The sequence below is a fragment of the Leptonotus elevatus genome, chromosome 6 (assembly GCF_054856555.1).
Source record: "Leptonotus elevatus isolate MCC_2025b chromosome 6, RoL_Lele_1.0, whole genome shotgun sequence".
Classification (NCBI taxonomy): Eukaryota; Metazoa; Chordata; class Actinopteri; order Syngnathiformes; family Syngnathidae; genus Leptonotus; species Leptonotus elevatus.
The window spans coordinates 20,875,998-20,897,615 of NC_141244.1; the positions used below are offsets into that span (position 1 = coordinate 20,875,998).

Here is a 21,618-nt window from a genome sequence, read left to right on the forward strand (position 1 = left end):
TCACAATCACACCTTATTTTCACAGTAAAACTCACGAGCAAACCTCATAACTGGCCCTTTCACAATAAAAACGAGCAGTTGAAGGTGAAAACAGAGGGGAAACCAATGGGAATATTTTTGTCTTCAAGCATCATCTGAATGAAAGAAGCGGGGTTCAAAGTTCATCTCTTGCAGCAGGGCGGCATCCATCTTCCCTTCTTCCCCACTCCCCACAGACGTCAAACTTAATTGGTCAACATCAGGCGCACACGTTGCGATGCCGGCGGCGAGGTCACGCGCAACTCAGACGTCAAAACTACCTTGAAACGACCTTCGCTACATACAATCGACATTGTGGGAAAATAATTCATGTGATCAGGTGGCATGATGTGATGAGACTATGTGCGTATGTGATGAAAATAATTTGAAAATGTTTACTTATGCTTTATAAGAATTATTACAGATTAGGATTTAACAATTTACTTTTTAAAAAATGGACTATTTTTCAGCTTTTTTTGTTTTTAAAATATGATAACAAATTATTTATTCTCAGCTGCAATTTTTAATTAATTATTTATTGTTTTGGATCTTATTATTTATTTATTAGCAATTTGCAATTAATTTCAATCTATTTCATTTTAATGAAGTGTTTTAGTTTGGTTGCATTCAATATTTTTAATGACGTTAAGATTAATAATATTAATAAAATTTACTTATTATTTTCTATAAATGTTTATTTATTTATTGTTTAATGTTTATCTCATTCTTTTTATTTTAATAAAATTTTAATTAATTTTTAATCATCTTTTCCACCCCAAAACAACAACAGTTTGTAATGTATAAATAAATAATAAATAAAATATTTGAAGATTTTTTTGTTTAAATTCTTATTATACATTTAATTTTGAATTTATTTTTTAAATAAGAAAGGCTTATAAAAGATGAAAAATAAATAAATGAGACGCTTATCCCACAGAAACATTAAAGACACTATCAAATTAGGTTTTGGTGCCACCACAAATAAAAAGGCAACCTGATTAGTTGACTTGATTAGGGTGTCATTAAGTTAATTAGACCTGAATTCTTTTGTCTTTTCTTTTTTTACCTTCTCATCAAATCGAGAACACAACATGACCATTGGGCATGTTCCCGCTAAAATGTGACATTGTCATGTGGGACACTCCTCAGGACACTTCATTAGGGACACACAGGAAAATATTCAAGTATGTTTACATGAATATCTATATCTATTAAATATTTATCATTTGTGTTTTGATGTGTTGGAGTGGTATTCCTAATGAAGTGTCCAGTGGTGATAAGTGAACTTTATTTTGTGGCGGTGCCACCTGGCGACTGGCCTTATCCGATCGAGGTCACGTCGGCCCGGGGGGGCTCGATGGAACTTTTCCCGTCACGGTTGAGGGACAAAATATCTTTGAAGAATTTTCTTCTCCTCCTTCTCTCAAGCCAATCTCTCTCTGAGGCAGATTGCTTCTGTCTGTATCGTCAGCAACAACGGCGCTGATGCAAGTGACGGCAAGCGGCCGGCGCGCCAACCTAATGTGTGAGAGGTCCACTTCCTGTTTGACTTGATGGAACGTTTGAAAGTGGCTGTTCTCTTTTATTTCAACATTTGCCACAGTTTTTGCTTTAACTTGCAAAAAAGGTCAGCAGCAGCGCAGGGAACAAACAGGGGACAAACTTGCTCTCACACAAACAACTGAAATGCTCTCATACTCACTACTAAAATGCTCTCAGACACTACAGAAACGCTTTCAGCTTTAAAGGTGTAACACTCTCACACACCACTACTTAAATGCTCACTCACCACTTTGACACTACTAAAACACTCTCATATTACCACTGAAACTCTCACAACAAAACTACTGAAATGCTCTCATATACACAACCGAAACATTCATGCATTACTGAAATGCTGTCAAGCGCACAACTGAAATGCTGCATTTCAGTAGGATGCAAGAGTGGTTTCAGTATTGTGTGAGAGTGTTTCAGAATCCTTGGGAGCATTTCAGTGTTGTGTATGAAAGCATTTCGCTAGTGTGCCTGAGAGTGTTTTAATGAGAGAGTTTCAGTGCATACACACTACTGAAAAACGTTCGTACTATTGAAACACTCTCACACTCTACTGGAATGCTCTCATACACTCTAATTAAAAACTCACATTCACTAATAAGATGCACTCACAAGAGTCACAGTAAAACTACTTAAATGCTGCCGGCCAAAATTCACTCTCAGACACTCACACACAGACTCGCTGATGTCACATGCAACACCACCAGGTGCATGAACACAGACGCGAAAATACATACAGTATATTTTATGCTTGCATAGTTTTTTTATGTGTTCAAAAATGATGATCGTATATTCAAAAAGTATGTTTAAAATCATTTTAAATGTGTTTAAAGTGTGTGGGAGGGCTAAAACTATATAGGGGGAAAAAGTTTGACCAATTGTGGGTGGTTCAACAGCAATAACTGTAAGTTGTGACGTTCAGTTTGTAGCGTTGGGAGCGTGAGAGCGGAAAATACAGTAAGTAAAGACTTATTGATTCCCAAAAGCGGCCCTAAGTCGGACCGCTCCGACAAGCATCGGAGCGAATCATCGGGCTTTTTGGGAAATGTTGGAACCTCCTCTTGGTTGCTAGTTGTGATTAATGACACAAGATCATGTGATGATCTAAAAAAAAAATAGGGAGGAAAGTGTGGAGGAGAGACACAAGGCTAAACGCCTCCTCTTTAATATCGCCTCACACACTTTAATTACTGCACACGCCAGCACTCTCACTCTATAACTGTGTGTGTACTGTCTACTCGTGTGTTTGCAGCTGATGCTGTTGCCATGACAACGGGAGTGGAGACTCTTCTTCTCCACTCAGTTTGCTGTCTGACCAACCTGAAAAACAATGCTAAAACATCAATGTATCTGTTCCTTCCTCTTCTTCACATCAAAAACCACTAACAGAAAATATCACCATATACCATATCATCATACAAAAGGATAGATAGATAGATAGATAGATAGATAGATAGATAGATAGATAGATAGATAGACAGACAGACAGACAGACAGACAGACAGACAGTTGGCTATCTATGTAGCTAGCTAGCTTGTTCACAGTTAGCTAGTTAGCCAGTCACATAGATAGATTCGGTGAACAAAACGTCCTCTTTAGCCCGGACATGTCCACTTTTTTACATCCTGTCCAGGCATCTGTTTTTGGGGTTTTATATTAAACAAATTCATGAAAATGTCCAGTTTTCATTGGAGGACAAATGGGAGGTGGCGTGCACCGTGTTGTTAGCCTGGAAATAGAGACTCACACCACTGAGACGGGTTTTGTGTGTGTGTTATTATTGTTACATACTAAACAAAAGTTTTTTTCTTTCTTTCTTAAAGAAAAAAGTAGGTCAGCTTTTTACATACTTTACATCCTGAGCAGGAACAATAAACGTTGGGTTTGGAACAATATGTCATTATTTATTCATTAGCCAAGTAAGACTTCTAAAGAGAGTTATGTTTTTTGTTTTATTTTCTACCCATACAGAGCACGTCAGAGGAGGCATACATTAATAAATTTCATTTATGGCAATATTGAGTAAACTTTCAGTGTCATTTATGTATCCTTATAGATAGATAGATAGATAGATAGATAGATAGATAGATAGATAGATAGATAGATAGATAGATAGATAGATAGCCTGTCCCCAATGCAAGTGGACTGTAACAAAGTCCCAAATGATGAAATAAGCAACAAACATAAAAACAAACAGATGGTGGCATTATCAATGAATGAATGAATGAATAAAATATGGGCAATGGGCAGCGAAAATATGCCAACTTGTGTTTGGCTCTTCATCAAAGTGAAGGAAAGAACTTAATCATAATATAGCGCTTTTGTTTTTTTCAGTCATGACATTTTTCTTTCATGTTTGTTTGTTTTTTCTTCTCGTGCGAGCTCATTTGCATACATTTACATGAAATATGTGTGTGAAATATGTTATCGCGGAACATGACATCACTGATCATCTTCATCATCATCATCGTCATTATTAAGATTTGTGGATTCCCTCACTATCAACAACGAACTAATTATTCATCGGCTTGACAAGTGAAGAAGAAGAGGGGGCCAATGAGGAAGACTATCAGACAGTCTACGTACACAGTCAACAATAATAATCATCATCATCAATTTTAATATTAATTTTATTGCAATTATGGTGATTTTGTCACTTATTTTTGAAGCACAGAATCTGGAATTCTTTTAAATTCAACAAAAATCATCCACGAGAATTCCACTTGTTCGTGATTAGCATTGCAGATAGAAGCCTCCTTAAAAAAAAAGAAAAAAAAGAAGCCTCTTTGAGCGTGTGCGTGCGCGGCATGCGCGCGTGAGTGGTGTAGTGTCTTGTTAAGAGACAATCATGAGCACGCACAGAGCTCATTACATTAAAACAAACAGATTCTAGAGACTCAAAGAAGACTGCCTAATGCTAATACATGCTAATGCCAATACAGACACACACACACACACACACACACTGGCCTATTTACACATGATTAGAAGCATATTTATAATAACAATTGTAATAGTTATATGTATGTAGTATATAATAGGTATATGTAAAAGCTGTCATCATCATCCTATTTTCTTTCTTTTAAAATGTTTTTTTATTATCGTGATATCAGCTGGTATCACTGTTATGGCACTCAAATTTTCTAGTGATATTGCATCAGTATCATCCTAAACATCAGTCTAGTATTGTCATGATATCACCTCAATTTCAGCTTGTTATTATGCCAACACCACCACATTATCAGCCCATTATCATCATATCATTCCAATAATGACATGCTATCAATACAGAATCATCATAACATTAGTCCAGTATCCTCGTGATATCACTCCAATATCATCATTATATTAGACCACTAACACAATGACAACATGCCAGCATCAAAAATGGTATAATGCCAATATTATCAAGATGTTACTCTGGTATCATCATAACATCAGTCCAGTATCATCATGATAACACCCCACTATCACCATTTTAACAAACCAGTCACACCACAGTATCAAGTTTATTTCATTCCAATAACATTATATCACTCCAAAATATCTATGCTGTTACTCCAGTATCATCATGATATCACCCTAACAGCTGTATTACATCACGCCAACATCACCAATATATCAGGCAAATATCATTATAATGTCATGTCATTATCATGAAGGTGTCACGATAATGTCACAATATCGCTCCGGTATCCTCCAATGTTACTCTAGTCTCATAATTTCACTCCACGACCAGCCTGATTAACTTGAATGATATGACATCACGTGTTGGATTATTCTTATATCAATGTAATGTCTTAAAAAAAATTCAAAGTCATGCTATACTGTATAAGAGATAAAAAATCCCCCCCCCCCCCCAGTTGTTTCCAACTGATTGTAGCTCCGCCCCGCTGAGATGTCGTAGAAATCCCATCAGCATAATGATAGCTCTGTGGTTACCGTGGCAACGCAGCAGCACCAAAACCCGAATGTGATATCTCTCACACTGGCCAGTACTTCACACACACCAACCTCCAGCACTGAACCCTGATTGATGACACCCCCTGTCACACACACATAGACACGCTAACACATTCAATATGTGTGCTTGACCACAGGGGATGAAGTACATTTGCTGCTTTAATGCTCCTGGCTTCAAACGGGTCAAACTGCCATCCATGTGCATTGCCACTGATTGTAATATACAGTCCATGTCAAATGTATACATATAAATCAGTGCTCCTCAATTATTTTTTTGTTACACCCCCCTCCAGGAAGAAAAAAATACTTTGTAAAATTGTTGTAAATTCTTTGACAATAAGAGCGCCGCTGCCACCTACTGGAGTGGAGGTTCAATTAAATTTTCTATTAATACAGCAACAACAAAAAACTTCCCTGAGGTCACCCAAGCATCTCACCACACACCCCGCCCCCGGCCCCAATATTATGCACAACATGTGGAACATGTCCAACATGTCTAATATTATGCAACAGTTGTAATATTTTGCAACATGTGGAACATGTAAAACGTACATGTGACACTAATTAAATGTGCAACAAATGTGCAACATGCAAAGCATTTGTAACCATTTGAAACATATTGAGCAAAACATGCAACATGTAACATATGTTATTTGCATCGCATAGCATTCAGTGCGTAGTGACGTAGAATGGCGGCTGGCTTTAGGAACGCTACGGAGCCTTACCTTGCTTTCTTTATAGACGTTTCACATTGCTCGGCCTAGAGCCAGCCGCCATTCTACGTACGTCACTACGCACTGAACGCTTTGCGACGCAAATAACAGTGGCGGCGTTCGTCCAAATAAAGTTTCTGCAAAATGTATTCAACTGGAAATTATTTTTGAAAAATGAACAACCAAATAAATAATATAGAGCAAACTTGTCATTACAGTCGGGGTTTCTTTTAACATGTGTAAACATTTGTAATGTGAAACAAGTGGGCCTTGTAAAATGTGCAACTAATGTAACATGACGTTTGTGAAACTTGCCAAAACCTAATCCAACCTAAACATGTAACATGAACTCCATGCTGATTGGTCATCACACATCTTGTTAGCTCCGCCTCTACATTCCCCTCTCAAATGTCAAATTGGTTCCTTTGCAGAAACGCGGGCTCAGAAAGTTCAAAGTTCTGATGGTTCTGGTGTCCCTAATGGTTGGGATACATCAGTTGGTTCGAAAGGCTCTGATAGCATGTCCATTGAAGTTTGTTTCACATGCTTACATCATGTCTGCACAGCGTGCTAGCAAGCGATGACATGACTATGTGCTTGGCGGCGGTCATAAGCTGTCAAGCTTCCTGTGTTAATTAGCGAGTTGCCAGCGCTAATGTTCCACTAACTGCCGTCAAGACTTTTTCACACCGGAGCTAACAAGCAGCAACGTTCAGCTCGTCATCGTTGTCATCATCCTTCACTAATTACAACATCTCACCTCTGTATGTGAACATGTATGTGTGCATTTGAATTTGTGTGTGCATCGTGTGTGTTTGTGTATGGTATCTGTGTGTGAGTTTTCCCGCCATTAAGAATCAGCATGAAACTAACCTTTGAACTCTTGACAAGGTGTGTGCTTGGGTACGACGAAACTAATGGATCTCAGAACATCAGCTCACATGATCCACTGACACATATGACGATGATGATGCTCACCTTCACGCTGTGATGATAAAAGTAGAACAATAAACATGCAATTGTAGTTAAGCGCGTAGACGCAGATGGGAGTGCCACGTTGCCATGGCAACTATTTCCTCACCTGTCATCCGTGCGGTGGAGGCTGAGCAACAACCAATCAGATAGCAGCTTTTCAGGGACGCCGGTGTCAGGTGAAGGGGTGGGACTAACACGCCTTTGTTGTCATGGGTACGACCCCTGATGGACAGGTGACATCACCAAACAGTTTGTTTCCAAACTTTTGATAAGCAAGCGGTGTTGAGTGATGAGTGTTCTACCAATCAGATGGCTGCGGATTCCTGCTCTGGCTGCTCGGCTACTTCTTATTTGGAAATCACAACGTGTTGTCGTGGCAACAGCATGGTGAAATTCCTGCACAGGTTTGATTCCTAGCGACAGGCTCGGTCCGGTCCATTGATCCAATGTGTCGAGACTTCAAGGCAAAGGTTAAAGTTAGTGTATGATGTCACTCATGTGTGTTTGTGTGGGTGTATGTGTGTCTGGTTGTGTGTGCACGCGAGTTTGTGTGAGAGTGTGTGTATGCCAATAAATGCACAGAGCTGTGTGTGTGTATGTGAATACAGTATGTCTTTTTGTGTGTGTTTGTTTGTATGTGTATATTTTTGCATGATTGTCTGTGTGTGTTTATGTCCCTGTGTTGTCTGTCTGCTCGTGTGTGTTTATGTGAGCATGTGTGTGTCTGTATTCTATTGTCTTTAAGTCTTTGGGACTATTTTTGTGTGTTTGTTAGTGTGTATGTGTGTATATGATCACGTATGTGGTGTGTTTATGGTTGGTTGTTTGTGTGTTCAAGTGTTTTTTTTTTATCTGCATGTTCGTTTGTGTTGAGTGTTTTTGTGCATGCAGATCAGATTCACCATTTATGTGTAACTTCGCTGCTCCTTTGCCCCGTGATGTCATTTGACAGGTGACACTTGTGGTCAGCGGGGAGTTAATAGTTGAATTTGTTCTGACTCCAGGTGAGCAGATGTTATCTGACCGCCATTAAGCGTGCTTGATTGCAAGCTTGTTAAATAGTGACCTCTAGCGGTCAGCTCGTGCAAGTACGACATACCGTGGTCCTTATTTAACAAAAGTGTTTTCATTATTTAGCAAAAAACTAAAATCATTTAATTATTAAAGAAATAATAATAATAATAATGTTTCTTCACATTGACTCTCTATATGCCACCTCTCGCCAAAACTCACCTTGGACAGCCTCCAACTAAATAGGACAAGAGTTATTATAAAATAAAATAAAAAATATGGATGGTTTTATAGGTGTATTATGACAACATTGGTCAAATAGGAGTCACACATTGGTGCAACAATGGTTTAATTGACAACATGCAGGACATCACAATGTCAAACTTGAAAGCACGCGTAAATACTGTGCTCCTTTGTCTCTTAGCATCAGGCTAGCTCGCAGCCTAGCCGCTACAGGGCTAACTGCTCCATCAAGTGTCACAATAAGGCACTTTTGGAAAAATGAAGCTATGAAAAGAGCAATTCTGTTGGGGTTTTAAGCCCACATGTGCACACAAACTAAACAATCATAATAATTAGCATAAAAAGCAAAAGTTGCAGCAGGATTCGAACATTCACTGGAAGACAGGATATAAATGTGCGTGTTATGGTAGGATACAATCACAGTTTTTAATTCTTCTTTTTTTTGTTATACAATCATCACTTTCGGAAGTATGAAATGTTATCAACTGCTAGGCAGGAAATGTTTGTCACTAAATCATTCCACTTCCCAAGCACTAAAACAAACTTTCATTGTGGCAAACTTTGACGCGTGTGCAAATATTAAAAATTCAGTCATAAATAAAAGTTTATATTACTCGTAAAAACAAGTTTCACATGTTCTTCAAAAAGTGTAAAACCAGCATAATAGAAATGATTTGTATACAGCACTTGCCAACGGCTAACGTGTGTAATTACACACTGAACATGCTATGTGGCTAATGTTGCTATTGAAGGTGAGCTAGTAAGGCCAATTTATCATACTTCAATTCATGTTTCAAGGGACATCCATTTATCTCATTAAGGAAATAAAAAGAAAATATAAAAGCGTCAGGGAGCAATGAAAGGGGCCCTCACGTCCCCTTGTCCATGGCAAATCCTTAAAAACGATCATCAAACTTTGATGCTCTGCCCACATTGGCTGGAGCAAGTAAAAATCTTGGCAATTTAGTGTAGTCCATCTGTCTAGGATACCGGCTTGTGATTGCGGGTTAATTTGGGTGAACTCCCTTGTATGAGTTGTTGCAAAGAACGCTCCCAAAATGGCTGTTTCAAAAACAAAATGGTCTACTTGCTATTCATTTTTAGCACGGGACCTTGTGACGGTTTTTTCCATCCTCTTATTTGACATGCCCACCAAATATCAGGTTGATCGGTGAAACTAGGGTGGATTTTGTGTGTGTGAGTGTGTGTAACTTTCCAGTGGACACTACTGAGGCAATTCGCCCCAAAGTGACTGCTTCACACCAAAATCCAAAATATGTGGCTTCCTGTTCAATTTCAGGCATGGGTGCTTCAGACTTCTTCATGCGTTCTGTTACGATAGAAAGGTCCACCAAATTTCAGGGTGATCAGTCAATTGTATTTTCCAGGGAGCAATACTGAGGGAAATTGCCACAAATGTCTGCTTCAAACCAAGACAAACAAACAACTTCCTGTTCAATTTCAGGTCTGGGTCTTGTGACTTTTTCTTGTGTGACATGGGACCTTTCTGTTTTAAAGATTTCAAGGGTCACTACTGAGGGAATTCACCCAAAGTGGCTGCTTCAAACAAAAATGGCTCATTTTCTGTTCAATTTCAGGTCGAGGTACTTTTGACTTTCTCGTGTGTCCTGTTTTGATAGATCCAATTTTGCGTCCATCGGTGCGACTGGTGTCAGGGGCTGACTTTTCAAAGTTAATTGACTCGAGAGAGGCTTTTTCAAAGCAAAATGTCACATTTCCTGTTCAATTTATTTTATGGGTTGTTGAGATAGATGATATTGATCAAACAGGTGTTGAGGGTTTACCCCCCCCCCCCCGACATTCTAAGGGAGTTTTATGGGGTTATGTTGGGCACCCCTAAAATACAAATTTTACACCAGTATATACACATTTGCAAAAAATTTAATAAAAATAAATGGGTATTTTGAGCTCCCACCCTTAAGAATAATGCTAATAATATAACTAACTTATAGCGGGCCTTCACTCTTCCTTATTCTCTGCTTCTTACAAATGATTTGACATAAACGTCAATGAGAGCATGTGATTGGTCACAGAGTTACACATTCAGGTCACATGATGCTAGCTGGCACACAAACATGACTGCGACTGAATATAAACGTCCATGGTGTTGTTATTGTTAACAGTCTGTTGACTCGTGTGTATGTGCTTTCACATTTTTGTAATAGTAATCATCATATTCATCATCGTTGTGTAAACTTCATCTCGTTGGTTGTACGTACGTTTAAAGACTAGCACCGTGCACGCTGGCCCGCCTGTTGCCATGACAACAGCTTGCGTGTGCATGTAACCCGTAAAGAGGTCATTGTTGGCACACTGACGCATTGCACTAGGTTAGTGCAAGTTAGCATGCTAAATGCTAACATTTCCTTAGCCTAGCGTGGCTGATGGTGGTGGTTCAGCCTTGAATCTGTTTGCGAGGTTAGCATGCTTTATGCTAATGCTTCGTTAGCCAAGCGCGGCGTGTGGCTGATGAAGAAAAAAAGATTCAGTTTGTTTGCAATTTTAGTACACTAAGCGCAAATACTTTCTTAGCTTAGTGTAGCATAAGGCTGATGATGATGATGGTGGTTAAGCATTACGTCCTCTTGCAAGATTAGCATGCTAAATGCTCGTACTTTTTTTTAGCCTAGCATGGCTGATGATGATGGCGAGTCAGCATTGCGTACTTGACATTCGAGGTTAGCATGCTAAATGCTAACACTCCTTCTGCCTAGCGTAGCGCAGATGACAATGATGCTGAAGGTGGTTCATCATTGCATTTGTTTGAAACGTTAGCATTCTGAATGCTAGCATTTCTTTAGCCTAGCGTGGCTGATTATGTGGAAAGTGCTTCAGCACTTTACTCTAGCTCAGTGCATAAATTAGGAGGATGATGAAGGTGGTTCAACATCATGTCCGTTTGTGAGGTTAGTGTAAACAGTGAAAATTTAAATGAAAAAAAACCCCGCAAGTTGTTATGGCACAAAAGCAGCCAACAGAGGGTGTTGCTCTCTCTCATTGTCTCTAATAAAAAAAGCAACAATAAAGCAACATTTTCACCAAGCAGCGAGCATGATGGGAAATGTAGCCAGGAAGTTGACTACCTATTGTTCGCACCTGTTATTGTTGTGGGGTAACATTGATGTGAAGGTGAATCTCTGGAGCACCAGCAACATTCCAACTTATTTTTTTTCTTTTCTTTTTTTAAAGACTGGTCCTGGATCAGCTTCTCTTCATCCGATCACTTTGGCTTGTTGGCTGGTTGCGAGGCAGAAAAGTGAGCGGGCTCCAGAGGCAGCCAATCTTGTTTCTGGCCATTACACGGCCGCGCCTGCACACATGTAATTAAATTCATGTGACTCCCATGTTTTGTTTTGTTTTTAAATCACACGGCATGACATTACCATTATTAGCGCAGCTAGCACTGCTAGGAGGAGGATGCTATTACGGGACCATTAAGACAAACTACAAGATGTCTGACCAACTTTCAAAAACAATCATGTAAACTATTAATAATAATAATTACTATTAGTAATTAATCAAAATAATAATAATGACATCATTAAATACCAGTGTGGTGGGGTCCACAAGAGACACTGTAAGACGTCCATAAGCTGACCGCCATCAGGAAAGTTGTGATGAAGCCAAACACCTGACAACACATGGCATAGACAAAAAACCCACAACAATAAGACAATTATGACAACATACAAACATGATGACAGTGACACACAAGAAAAGCTCACATAAAAATGATACCACCCACAAGAAAAAAAAAACATACAAATATGACAACAAACATGGCAAGATGAGTGTTGTACTTACAGATGCCGCCACCAGGGCAGACACTCCCCCACTCTTCACCGCCGCCACAATGGAACCGATGCAGATCAGCACTGTACCCACGGAGTAGTGGAAGAATTCCTTCAAATAAGTTGGAACAGGAGGATGACAAGAAAGTGAAGAAGGAAGAGAAGAAAGAAGAGGAGGAGAGAAGAAAAAGGAACAAGAGGAAGAGAAGGAGCATGAATGACCTGCTATGTGAAGTTGACGTGGAGCGCCATGAATGTGGGCGTGGCTTACGGTGAGCGGCCAATTGATGCAGGCCATCTTGGCCTGCAGGCGGCACAAGTGCATGAGGAAGAAGACCAGGAGAACCACCAGAAACCACACGGCCACCACCTCAAAGTACTGGAATGCCGCCCAGTTGGGCCAGCCCCGTGCACAGTGCACACACAGGAAGGTGACCAGCAGCGCCACCTGGAGGAGACACAAAAACACACGTCACTTTGTTAATGATAATGACATCTTAGGCTTCCATTCTACCACACTCGCGTAATCAGTGTAATAAAATGTGTGGCTTTATTGATTTAAGTGGTTAAAACTTTAAATATAACTATTAAATATAACTATTAAATATAACTATTAAATATAACTATTGCTGTATTCTGATGTATGATTTACTGACTTATGTTTACACACTTGTTTGGTAGATTTGTGTCCTTATAGTGAATGCTTAAAAGCCTGCAAGTCAAAGTCACGCCAATTAGCATATTATTAAAATGCTACAACTCCAAGCTGTATTTTTAATGTAGCTGTTTTAGCAGCACAAGTGTGAATCACTCGTCGCCATAAATCCATATTTCAAGTAGGTCTCCTGCGAATGCACCTTTCTTTTTCTTCTTGGTCATAGGCTCTTGTCTTGACATCAGAAACTTTCCAAATACGGCATGTTTGTTTTTTGTTTTTACTGATTTTGCTAGCTTGTGGATTTAATATTAACATTAGCGACCGAGATAATTAGCATATCAGACAAACCACAAGTACAGTACTGTAAGTTTTTTTATTCTTTCAACTGTGCAGCCCGCCGTGGCCCAGTCCAGAGTGGCTCGCAGACCAGTGCTGTGGATAAATAATCTATCTTTCATATTAATTCATGGTTCATTTGCCATATAAATATCATGCATTGTAAATCTGATAGTTTATTGTAACACAAATTAATTAATTGCTTGTAATTATTTACAAATACATAGGAAGAGTACCTTGAAAAAATAATAGCATGTTAAATAGCAGTTACAACATTGAGAGGAAAAATTGTTCAGCCCTAGTTCTTATCATTCAATGTCTGTTACTCATGCAATAGTTGCACAACATAATGTTCATAGTCATATGTTTAGCGTGTGTATCATTAGTATCCCTCTACATGTTGTGATCCTGTACTGTATGAGTGTGTGCGTGTGTGTGTGAGAGTGTGAGTGTGAGTGTGTGGAACCACACCCACAGGATTCCACTTCGTGTCTGCACAGCCCCCCCTGCCTCATCCGCCCCTGTTGGTTTGGTGCTAGCGTTGTAAGCAGGTAAGCTATAGGCGACATTTTTTTTGTCACCAAGTGCTGTAGTGTAATTGTTGTTGTGCAGTGTCTGACCATCTGGGCCATCTTGAGCAGTCCCGGGATGGTTCGGATGTACCCCAGGTTGAAGGCGCCGTCGGATGCGGAAGTCCTTCCAGTGTTGGTCGGGCTGACCGTGTGAGACATCTTAGCCTGCCTGCTAAAAACAAACTTACGAAATATTTGACAACAAAAGAAAAATAAGTCCGTTCGAGCTTGTTAAAAATGCTTCAGTGCGGAAGGCGCCAAAACACACGCCCAACTCGCATACACACTTCCGCTGACGTTTCGCAACAAAAGCACAGTCACACGCGCAGTTCGGTGGTGTCTTTCACAATAAAAGACAGATGAAGGCAAAAACTTGTAAATAATGCGATTATTATTATTATTTTAAATTATATAAAGCATGTATCAAGCGGTTTAATAACATAAATACAAAGCGTAGTGCAGTGATTCATGAAGTTATCATGTTACCCACTTTTATTGATCTTATTGACAAGTGTAGTACGATCGAACTTTGCACCCAGTGAGCTCATATTCAACCCTGAACGCAATCAACAAAACAGAAACAAAATGTATCTATACTAATACTACAAAGTATATAAAAGACTGCAAAAAGACTACAGCTGACTACAGAAAGACTAGACTACAAAAGAATAGAAAAAGACAAAGATTAAAAAAAGAATGAAAAAGATAAACCAACAACAAAGACCAAAAAAAAACACCTAAATAAACGCTTAAAAAAGTATACAAAAAGACTCTAAAGACTAGGGGGTGAAACAAAACACATACAATTACTCAAATGAAGAGAGAGAAAAATGACTACAAGGCCCAAAAAGAAGAAGCAGACATGAAAAGGTCACTAGGTTCTTAGTTCACTTTGAATCACATTGATTCCCGACGCTTCATGTGAGTGCCACCGTGTTTGAGTGTTATAAAAAGGGAAAGTGAGCACAAATTAAGAGGAACGGGCATTTTTTCCAAACCTAACTATAGAACAAAACAAAAAGAACGATGTATTTCAACTCAAGGTGTCAGTCTGTGGAACAATCTGAATTGTAAAACTAAATCTTCTCAGTCTATTTGTGTGTGCACAATTACTGCAAAAAAATATACATAGCACAAGGACACACAGTTAAATTATTTTGAATTATCTTGTTGTAACACTGAAAAGGTCTTGACCGCTTGTTGTCATTAAATTTGTGTTGTTTAGTTTTTTTAGTTGATCAGGGACAGACAAAACAAGTTTTACTTCTCTCTGTCCCCTTTCATTCTTTTGCTTTACTTTGAATTTGAATATTGCTTTTTATTGTCTTTTTTCTTTTTAAAATGAATGAAATAAAATGGATTGATTGAACAAACAAACCCAAACTCCTTCTGCAAACATTTTTATTCTGACTTCGTCCCTTTGCCACCAGTGCAGAACAAACGCTTGGAGATGAACACACAACTTCTAAGATGACGAAGACGATTACTAATGATATGTCACAGTCGAATACAAAATATCTGAAAAGAGAGAGTTCATCAATCTAAAACACTTCAAAATAATTGAAAGAACTGCAGAAGGCTATAAATTGGTGAAATAGCTTGCACTACAAAAAGTATATTTAAAAAGTATAAATACAATCACTACAAAATGTTACAAAATAAAATAGACTACATAAGACTACAAAAAGTCTATAGCATTAAAAAAAAATCCACAAAAAGGCTGCAAAAGACAACAAAATGACTGCCGAACACCGCAAAAGACTCCCCTTCCTTCAAACCTTGCAAAAATAAAATGACTAATGACAGAAAGTGGTGATTTTGTCTCTCACCTTGATGTCTGTGTGTGGACGAAATGCCTTCGCCTGCAACAACATAAGCACCAATTACACACATATCACACACCACCTGTTATACATACTGCAGAATATTAAAAAAATACTGTAGTATACATTAGATTGCAGTGATTTATTGGAAATTAATGTTTTAGGTTTTTAAAATGGATTTAAAAGCATAAAAGCGTTTCAAGCGTATCTCGGAAAACTGATAACACTCACCGGACTCTGGAAGAACAACAGTGGAATAAACAGTTTGTAGCTCAACAGCGCCGCCGACTGGACTCTGGGAGGAATGCGGAAGGCAATCCTCTGATTTACACGCACACACACACGTAGGCAAACACACGCACACACATGTTGGATTTACATTTCTAGTGGGGACATCTCATTGACATAATGCATTTCCTAGACCCTTACCCTAAGCTTAACCATCACAACTGACTGCCTTACCCTAACCCCAACCAAAACCCAATTCAAACCGAAACTCTAAAACCAAGTTTTGACTATCAAAAAGAGGTTTGGACTCATGGGGACCACCAAAATGTCAATGATACTAAAAACCCAGAAAATGGTCCCATTGATGTGATATAAACGCGCGCGCGCACACACACACACACACACACACACACACACACACACACACACACACACACACACACAGAGTTAACTAAAAAATCACAGGTCCAAAAATCTCATATAAAAAGAATAAAATAAAAATCTCCATGAGCAAAAAAAAAAAAATACCCTCTCAAATGTACCAAAAATGTTCTCACACACACCAAAACACCTCTCTCACACAAGAAAAAAAAACTCTCAAGAACACAAGAAACTCTCATGTTCACTAGCAAGAACTCTCATGACAGCAAAAAAATCCACTTACACTAAAAATCTTTCACACACACATTAAAAAAACTCTCACACACCAAAAAATGCTCTCACATTACAAGAAATTCTTGCTCTCAGAAAAAAGACTCTCACAACAATTAACCTCCTTCACAAAAAAACTCACACTCACACTAAATAAACTCTCACATGCAACAAAAACCTTTAACCCCCCCCCCCCCCCAAATCTTCTCATGCCAATGTGTGATGTATTCATTTGTTCGTGGTCATACTGTAAACTCATGTTTCCATGTTAATTTCATTATATTGTGTTCATGTGTTTACAGTAGGAGTTCATGGGTCCAAGTTCATGTCGTTTAATATGCTCATGTGTGACGTTGAGTAAAGGCTTGCACTCACGTGTTTGACTGTTTTGTTGAATCTGAGCATCGCGATTTCGAGCTGAGTGAGAAAAACATCATCATCTCAATGTCACATGACACAGCCCCTACGACCATTTTGTTGCCTCACCTCTGCGCCTCAGCCAGTGGACGATGACGCCCCCTGTGGTCAACAGTAGCACTGCCGCAGCGATGCCGCCACATACCAGGGCCGAGTCCCTGGCCATGTTTGCGGGCCGGTACGTCTGCTCGGCCCGCCCCAGCGCGTTCTCCACCCGGCAGGTACACTCGTCCTGCTGCTCGAATGGGACGGAGCTGTTCACATATGAACCAGCCGATGAGGTCTGCACGTGCGACTCTATCGCTGTCACCAATGGGCCCCCAGATGCCGATAGCCAGGTGATGTTTGGTTGCGGTTGGCCCTCCGCTATACACTGCAGCCTCTGGTGGGTGCTGAGGCTGCTGGTGACCAATGACAGGCTCAGGATCGCAGGCCTCACTGACAGAAGAAGAAGGAAAAAACGAGGGGAAATAATTAAGGCTGTGTAGGGAACACTATTTATAATAGGAATTGCAAAATTACTAACTTGCCAACAAATCCCCTTAAGACCAAACAAGAAGTCCACCTATAGAGGTGAGTCTTTACCTTGTACCTTCAGCGTCAACTCTTTCTTCTCTGGCCTTCCATTGTCCAGCGCCACTTCGCAGAAGTACGCACCCTCATCAATCACTGTGACGTCTCTGATGCGAAGCGACACCAGCCCCTGGCGGACGTCGCCGGCTAACGAGAAGCGCTCCAAGCCCAGGCAATCAACCGACGTTGCCAGCGAGTCGTTCTTTACTTCACATTGGTAAAATTGCTTATTGGTGGCCTTTCTGCCGATCCAGCTCACTTTGATGATGCCGGCGTAGCGGTCCTGCTTGGAATAAATGATGGAGCATTCCAGGATGGCATCTTGTCCTCGCAACACGTTGACCTCCTCAGAGACACGCACAGTCATTGAGGATGATGGCACACTTCCTGTACCGGGACAAGACGTGGCAAAAGTACGCAAACTCTGTACTTAAGCTGCATTCAAGGAAGTCGGATATATCCGAGTCGTTTTTTCCCCAGTTCTGACCAGAAAGCGTCAGAGGCTAAACTAAATAACCAAAATGGCGGATATTGATAAATTGTTTTTTATTTTGGTTCTCAAAACTCATTTTGACCTCCAACAAACTTGCCTTCTCACAATTTTGCTTCATTTATTGTTTGTATCTTATTTCATAAGCATTTCATACAGTTCAATAGTTCACCGTATCATTTCATGCAGGGAGATAGCGGCATACTGTCAGGTACGTTGTGTTACGTCAAGTTATGTTGAATATTTATGAATGAAGAAAGCTATTTAGTTTAATACTCAAGTAAATTGTCTTTTACCATTCACGGTCTATGTTTCCAAAGGGGTCGCCATTGTAGAGTGATGTCACCTGTAGTCCGTCAATGAAGTCGGGATACTTTTTTTTTCCGACTTTGCAATTTGAATTTCCAAGTTCAAGCTCCCGTACACACTTCCTGGTTTGAACTAGTCTGACTTCCGACTATCCTCGAATGCAGCATTACATGTCAACATGCTAATGTAGCTAACTGCATTCACATCAACATGCTTAGCTTATATGGCTACCTACTTTCACATCATGATGTTGACTATCAGCTGCAAAAAAAAAAAAACTACGGTTCCTTGTGTACTTTTAAACTCTCTTTTGTTAACAACATAAATGTTTTATTATCAATTTAAATATTGTCATGTTAAAGCATTTTGTTGCACCTGCGGTTGTTGTACAGTTCATTCATGTTTGTGTTTATTTCAGAGTTGAGTTTCACGTCATGTTAACTTTCCATGGCTACATGCTAATTAAAGCTAAATGCTGCACGTCAACATGCTAATATCGGCAGCTAGTTTCACATTCTAAACAGGAAGTAGGACCACGAAGAACCAATTGGAACATTGTGTTAGAATGGCGGAATGATCCAGAAACACAACTCACCTGTGATCAGCAGCAACAGAACACACACGCACCAAAGCAAACATACACGCATGTTGAACACACAAGCCCAAATGCATGTGGAACCGCATAAACACACATCAACGCTGGGCCCAGAGAGCAATTCAGGAAGGAAACGGGTCACAGGACACTGACTGGCTAGGAAATGCATTATGTCAAGGCGAATCATACACACACAGACACACACTCAAGGACGGTAGCTAATAATAACAACAAACTTACCGTACCTTGGGGGATGAGGTTTCGGTGAGTTTCAGAGTTTTTTTTTGTTGTTTGTGAGAGTTTACTAATTGAGAGATTTTTTTGTCGATTTGTGGGAGGGAAAAAAATTGGGGGGTGAGTACAAGAGGGTTTTTGATGAGTGTGGGAGTTTTCTTTTTGTGTTATATATATGTTGTTTTTTTGGGGCCTATCTGGCACCTCTTAACTTCTGATGACATTCTTTGTAGTTCCGTTCTTGCACCTTCAGCCGCATTCCCATCATGCCTCAGTGCAGGTGCGCTTGCATCTGGTAGCCAGGATGCCACCGTTCAATCCACCATTCATTCCTTTATCATTAACGTGAGCCAAAGCATATAGCTATTAGCTACCCTGCTAAGTGCTAAGTGTTAGCATGGCTAGCGCACAGAGAAGATTTCAGATCTCATGGAGGCAACAAAGGTGTACAAAAAGACTAAAAAGAGTCCAAAAGTATGATTGAAATAGACTACAGAGTTGACAAAAAATACGATAAACACTACAAAAAGACTAGAAAAAAATATATTACGTCAACAAAAGACAAAGACAAAGACTGAAACTAGACTAGAAACACCTCCGTGAAGTGGCCCCCTAATACTGTATTTGTGGTTTGTCTTACTATCTTTGTGGGGCCATCACACTTACATAATGCATTTCCTAGCACCTTCCCTTAACCTCAACAATCAAAAATGATTGCGTACCCCCATTCCTTACCCTAACCTCAACCATAACCCAATTCAAACCTAAACTCTAAAACCAAGTCTTGACCCTCAAAAAGAGGTCTAAACTTGTAGGGCCCATCAAAATGGCCCCACAAGAACGGGTAGGCCCCCCAACTCGGTGAAATCCCGAAATATTGGCCCCACCATGTAGCAATGTAAAATGTAACATGTGTGAAAGATTATTATTTTTTGGGTTGAGTGTGAGAGGGCTTTTGTTACGTGGGGGAGTTTTAGTCCCTCCCCCCCCCCCCCCACCCCCTTAAATTTAGATAAATGTTATGTATTTTTGGCCTGTATGGCACCTCATAACTTCCAGTGACATTCTTTGTATTTCTGTTCTTTTTTTTACAAAGACAAGAAAACTTCCTCAAAATAAAACAAGTCACGCCGGAAAAACACACACACAATCACTCGTCCATCATGGAGGTGTTGCTCTGCATGTCGTTGTTATTTGCTGCGAATGGAGGTGAGCTGAGCCACACACATGCATATTAATATGCTTATGTCATTTGATGAATTTATGTTATTCATTTTCACGCTTTCATGTTTACAGTATATGTTGACTTTTCTGTTTTCCTGTATTCATGTGTTCATACAGTGCAACTTGTTCATGTGTTCCTCACCACAGTGTGGAGCTTTGAAGAAGGTGTGTGGGCGGTGCACATGCAAGCAGAGGTGCGGGCCCTGGCGGGCTACCCAGTGGTGCTACCCTGCACCTTCAGCCACCCGCCGCATTCCCATCATGCCTCAGTGCAGGTGCGATGGCGTCTGGGTGGCGGTCAGGGTGTCACCGTCCTCTACCGCTGCACTGGTAAAGTCCCCGTCTGCGAGCCCGGGCCCCAGCAGGACGCACGGTACCGGCTGGAGGGTGACCCCCGCCAGCATGATCTGTCCCTTCGTATCAATGGCGCCGCCCTGGGGGACAGCGGGCGCTATTACTGTGGGCTGGAGGTGGAGGGAAGGGATCATAAGAGCGTGGAGGACAACCAGGGGACCCGCCTGAGGGTGGAGGGTAAGTCCTTAACAAGAACCTCTTGAACTGGTTTGCATTTGTCACATTTGTGTTTCCCTCTACAGCACCGCCAAACATCCTATCCCTGCACGTGGAGGCCGGCGAAGGCTTAAGCTACACGGCAGAGTGCCGCGCGGCAGGCTCGCCGCCTCCTGACATCCAGTGGCTAAGCCCCGAGCACCCGCTGGAAGGTTCTACAGCGGGCCTGCTGAATCTAGGTGGCGACCTCGTTATTAGCCGGCTGCAGGATGTTGAAATCGGAAAGCAGGTCACATGCTCTGCCTCCAATCCGCTCGGCAAAGACAAAGCTACTCTCTACATGCTTCCCCCTCCATCACCCCCAACCAAGGATGGAGCGCCGCCCCATATCCTGCTTATGCTGATTATTTCTCTGGGGTCCAAGGTAATCATCCTCCTGGGGATTGGGGTGTGGCTGGTGCCTATGGGGGCCCTCTGGTGGAAGTGACCTCGGCCGTGTGCTGCCTTGCCCATTAGCCCCAAGTCCAATAAAGTTTTTATGTCTTTGCATTCACCTGCTGGTCACTTGAGTCATTATGACATATTTTCAAGAAGGCACACCAACAAAACTTGTTTTTTGCTAGCAAAGCTTTGCAAAGCTAACAACAATCCACTATCACATGTTTATCATACATTAATAATATCTCATTAAGGTGAGCCAAAGAATAGA

At 40.5% G+C, this 21,618-nt stretch overlaps 3 protein-coding genes and 1 long non-coding RNA gene across 8 annotated transcripts in view; 1 reads left to right on the plus strand and 3 right to left on the minus strand.

The window, feature by feature from the left end:
* The window catches only part of LOC147172672 (uncharacterized), an 8,247-nt gene extending 636 nt beyond the window's left edge, over positions 1-7,611 (minus strand). Inside the window, exons 1-3 of the long non-coding RNA XR_015095361.1 lie at positions 7,526-7,611; positions 7,330-7,445; positions 7,122-7,233 (exon numbers count right to left, since the gene is read on the minus strand). This is a non-coding gene — a long non-coding RNA (uncharacterized LOC147172672). The remainder of the gene's footprint in view (positions 1-7,121; positions 7,234-7,329; positions 7,446-7,525) is intronic.
* Positions 7,612-8,566: 955 nt separating this feature from the next.
* Positions 8,567-14,166, minus strand: cmtm7 (CKLF-like MARVEL transmembrane domain containing 7). The gene is made up of 5 exons (XM_086079366.1): positions 13,904-14,166; positions 12,561-12,737; positions 12,303-12,401; positions 12,048-12,129; positions 8,567-11,808 (listed from the first exon to the last, which is right to left on the minus strand). The coding sequence occupies exons 1-5, from the start codon at positions 14,012-14,014 to the stop codon at positions 11,795-11,797; spliced, it is 483 nt and encodes a 160-aa protein (XP_085935492.1). The 5' UTR covers positions 14,015-14,166; the 3' UTR covers positions 8,567-11,794.
* Positions 13,754-21,431, plus strand: LOC147172674 (sialic acid-binding Ig-like lectin 15). Of its 4 annotated transcripts, none has more exons than XM_086079362.1 (4): positions 13,754-13,834; positions 20,272-20,384; positions 20,547-20,930; positions 20,996-21,431. In XM_086079362.1, exons 2-4 carry the CDS (start codon positions 20,339-20,341, stop codon positions 21,394-21,396), a joined length of 831 nt encoding a protein of 276 aa, XP_085935488.1. In that variant the 5' UTR covers positions 13,754-13,834; positions 20,272-20,338; the 3' UTR covers positions 21,397-21,431. The 4 variants fall into 4 exon arrangements, with proteins under 4 accessions (XP_085935488.1, XP_085935490.1, XP_085935491.1 ...); XM_086079361.1 differs by lacking the exon at positions 13,754-13,834 and adding an exon at positions 19,167-19,205; XM_086079364.1 differs by lacking the exon at positions 20,272-20,384 and having other exon boundaries at positions 13,779-13,834.
* Positions 15,242-19,055, minus strand: siglec15l (sialic acid binding Ig-like lectin 15, like). Of its 2 annotated transcripts, XM_086078933.1 has the most exons (7): positions 18,942-19,055; positions 17,560-17,934; positions 17,044-17,412; positions 16,933-16,974; positions 15,910-15,999; positions 15,685-15,717; positions 15,242-15,373 (listed from the first exon to the last, which is right to left on the minus strand). In XM_086078933.1, exons 1-7 carry the CDS (start codon positions 18,991-18,993, stop codon positions 15,342-15,344), a joined length of 993 nt encoding a protein of 330 aa, XP_085935059.1. In that variant the 5' UTR covers positions 18,994-19,055; the 3' UTR covers positions 15,242-15,341. The 2 variants fall into 2 exon arrangements, with proteins under 2 accessions (XP_085935059.1, XP_085935058.1); XM_086078932.1 differs by having other exon boundaries at positions 15,242-15,717.
* Positions 21,432-21,618: the final 187 nt, after the last annotated feature.

What these genes read in the sequence shown, in the direction of transcription:
- cmtm7 (XM_086079366.1), bottom strand. Translation starts at nt 14,014, where the DNA reads ATGTCTCACACGGTCAGCCCGACCAACACTGGAAGGACTTCCGCATCC. An exon ending in TGCTCAAGATGGCCCAGATG is followed by an intron (nt 12,738 to 13,903) that starts GTCAGACACTGC and finishes TGTCTCCTCCAG; the next exon opens with GTGGCGCTGCTGGTCACCTT. An exon ending in CTGCCCTGGTGGCGGCATCT is followed by an intron (nt 12,130 to 12,302) that starts GTAAGTACAACA and finishes ATGTGTTGTCAG; the next exon opens with GTGTTTGGCTTCATCACAAC.
- siglec15l (XM_086078932.1), bottom strand. Translation starts at nt 18,993, where the DNA reads ATGCGTGTATGTTTGCTTTGGTGCGTGTGTGTTCTGTTGCTGCTGATC. An exon ending in GTTGACGCTGAAGGTACAAG is followed by an intron (nt 17,413 to 17,559) that starts GTAAAGACTCAC and finishes TTCTTCTGTCAG; the next exon opens with TGAGGCCTGCGATCCTGAGC. An exon ending in TCAACAAAACAGTCAAACAC is followed by an intron (nt 16,000 to 16,932) that starts GTGAGTGCAAGC and finishes CGTGTAAATCAG; the next exon opens with AGGATTGCCTTCCGCATTCC.
- LOC147172674 (XM_086079361.1), top strand. An exon ending in GTTATTTGCTGCGAATGGAG is followed by an intron (nt 20,385 to 20,546) that starts GTGAGCTGAGCC and finishes TCCTCACCACAG; the next exon opens with TGTGGAGCTTTGAAGAAGGT. An exon ending in GACCCGCCTGAGGGTGGAGG is followed by an intron (nt 20,931 to 20,995) that starts GTAAGTCCTTAA and finishes TTCCCTCTACAG; the next exon opens with CACCGCCAAACATCCTATCC.